Source organism: Pygoscelis adeliae, unplaced genomic scaffold (genome assembly GCF_000699105.1).
Source record: "Pygoscelis adeliae isolate BGI_AS28 unplaced genomic scaffold, ASM69910v1 Scaffold67, whole genome shotgun sequence".
NCBI lineage: Eukaryota > Metazoa > Chordata > Aves > Sphenisciformes > Spheniscidae > Pygoscelis > Pygoscelis adeliae.
Genome location: NW_008825271.1, coordinates 5,240,992 through 5,242,479, shown reverse-complemented (window position 1 = coordinate 5,242,479; position 1,488 = coordinate 5,240,992). Strand labels below are relative to the sequence as shown.

The 1,488-nt window shown below is 45.4% G+C and overlaps 1 protein-coding gene across 1 annotated transcript in view; it reads left to right on the top strand.

Moving 5' to 3' along the window:
- Positions 1-6: 6 nt before the first annotated feature.
- PLRG1 (pleiotropic regulator 1) overlaps positions 7-1,488 on the top strand; it is a 16,178-nt gene continuing 14,696 nt past the window's right edge. The window contains exon 1 of the mRNA XM_009329843.1: positions 7-225. Coding sequence (XP_009328118.1) covers positions 7-225 — 219 coding nt within the window. The remainder of the gene's footprint in view (positions 226-1,488) is intronic.

Sequence of the window (1,488 nt, the reverse complement as noted above, 5' to 3'; positions counted from 1 at the left end):
TAGACTATGGCGGTCCCTGCGCCTTCCCAGCCCCTGGCCCCTCTGCCCCGGGGGGCAGCGAGGTGCGCGCAGGAAGCGAGAGGGGTGTTTCTCGCCGGTCTGAGGGCTGCGGCTCTGCCTCGCGGGGGCCGTGGTGCGGGCCCTGGGCTCTGCGGCAGGAGTAAGCAGCAGGCGGCAGCTTTGCTTTGCCAGACTTGCGCCGGATACGGAATTGGTGCTGGGGAGGTGATGCTGTGATGTCCAACCTCCGGCGACTTGCTGGCTTTGTCAGCTAGCCAGGACACCGCTGACTTTTCTGTGAGGGCTTGGAAGTACAGCTGGGGAGAAGGCCACTGGTTTTATAGGCCGTGGAATAGTTACTGCGGGGTGCATATCGTGCACTTACAAAAGCAAAGGTTGTTGTCAGGAGCATGGAAGAAGATGAAAGGCTGCTGCCCCACGTAACGCCACTAGCTGTTTCTCACAGAGCGGCATCTCTGTAAAAAAATATTTGTAGATGCTTCTTCTCTGTTGGGGAGGCATTGTGTTATCTACTGCTCGTGTGGCGATTTCAACAGCTGCTGTTATTGAATAGTAATTAGCTACTGTAATTCTTATTTCTTTCTGCAGTTGTATGAAATTCCTAACCCAGTTCCAAATGCTGGGTTGTTTGGTTTTTTTCCGCTTAATACCTGGAGCTTGCAGGAGCTCACTGAGCCAGAGCAAAAAACTTTGTGTAGGGGCTACTGAGTTAGGAGGGTAACAGCCATCGCAAAATGGGTTGGTGAGTGGACAGCTTCCAGGGCAGGACAACAGAACCTACAGAAAGCATCTGTGTAATGAATCTTGGAGACTGGGCAGCTGAGTGACATCCAATGCCAAAAGTTATTACTGTAGCTTCCAGTTTGTTGTCATTGTATGACATACGGAACAAAGAGAGTCATGCAGAGAGTTTGGTGTTGTACCTAAGCAAGCAGGCTGAGATTTCTAATGATTTTTTTTGTCCATTGGGAGGAAAATATTAATAAAAAAACCTGAATTGTGCTGTTGCTAAACAAATATTTTATATAAGTTAATAGCTTTTTAATGCTTTTTGTTAGTTCCTGAATGAGATTTTAAGTATGTTTTGGTTTTAGTAACAAATGAAAACTATAAAAGGAAAACAAGTTTTGTCAGGTTTGGTCCCAAGTTTTATCTTGGTAAACTGTGCTGTGCTTACGTAAAGTGACACTGTGCGCAGAAACTGATGGGTACTCTTGTTCTTTTTATGGTGGTAGTGAAATAAAATTTACAGGAATGTTTTCAGAATCGGTTACTCTGTTGCCTACCTATGAAAACAGAACTGGAAAGCATGAGGGAAAAAGCTTGCACGCTCATGGATTTGTCATGTAGATGCCAGTGTGGAAAGTTTGATCAAAGTGTTTGGCTTGCTTTTCAAAGTCTTGGCAGTTTCCAAGAAAGGGAGTGTTATTTTGAGTAAACACTGAATTAAAACAATTAACAGATAAA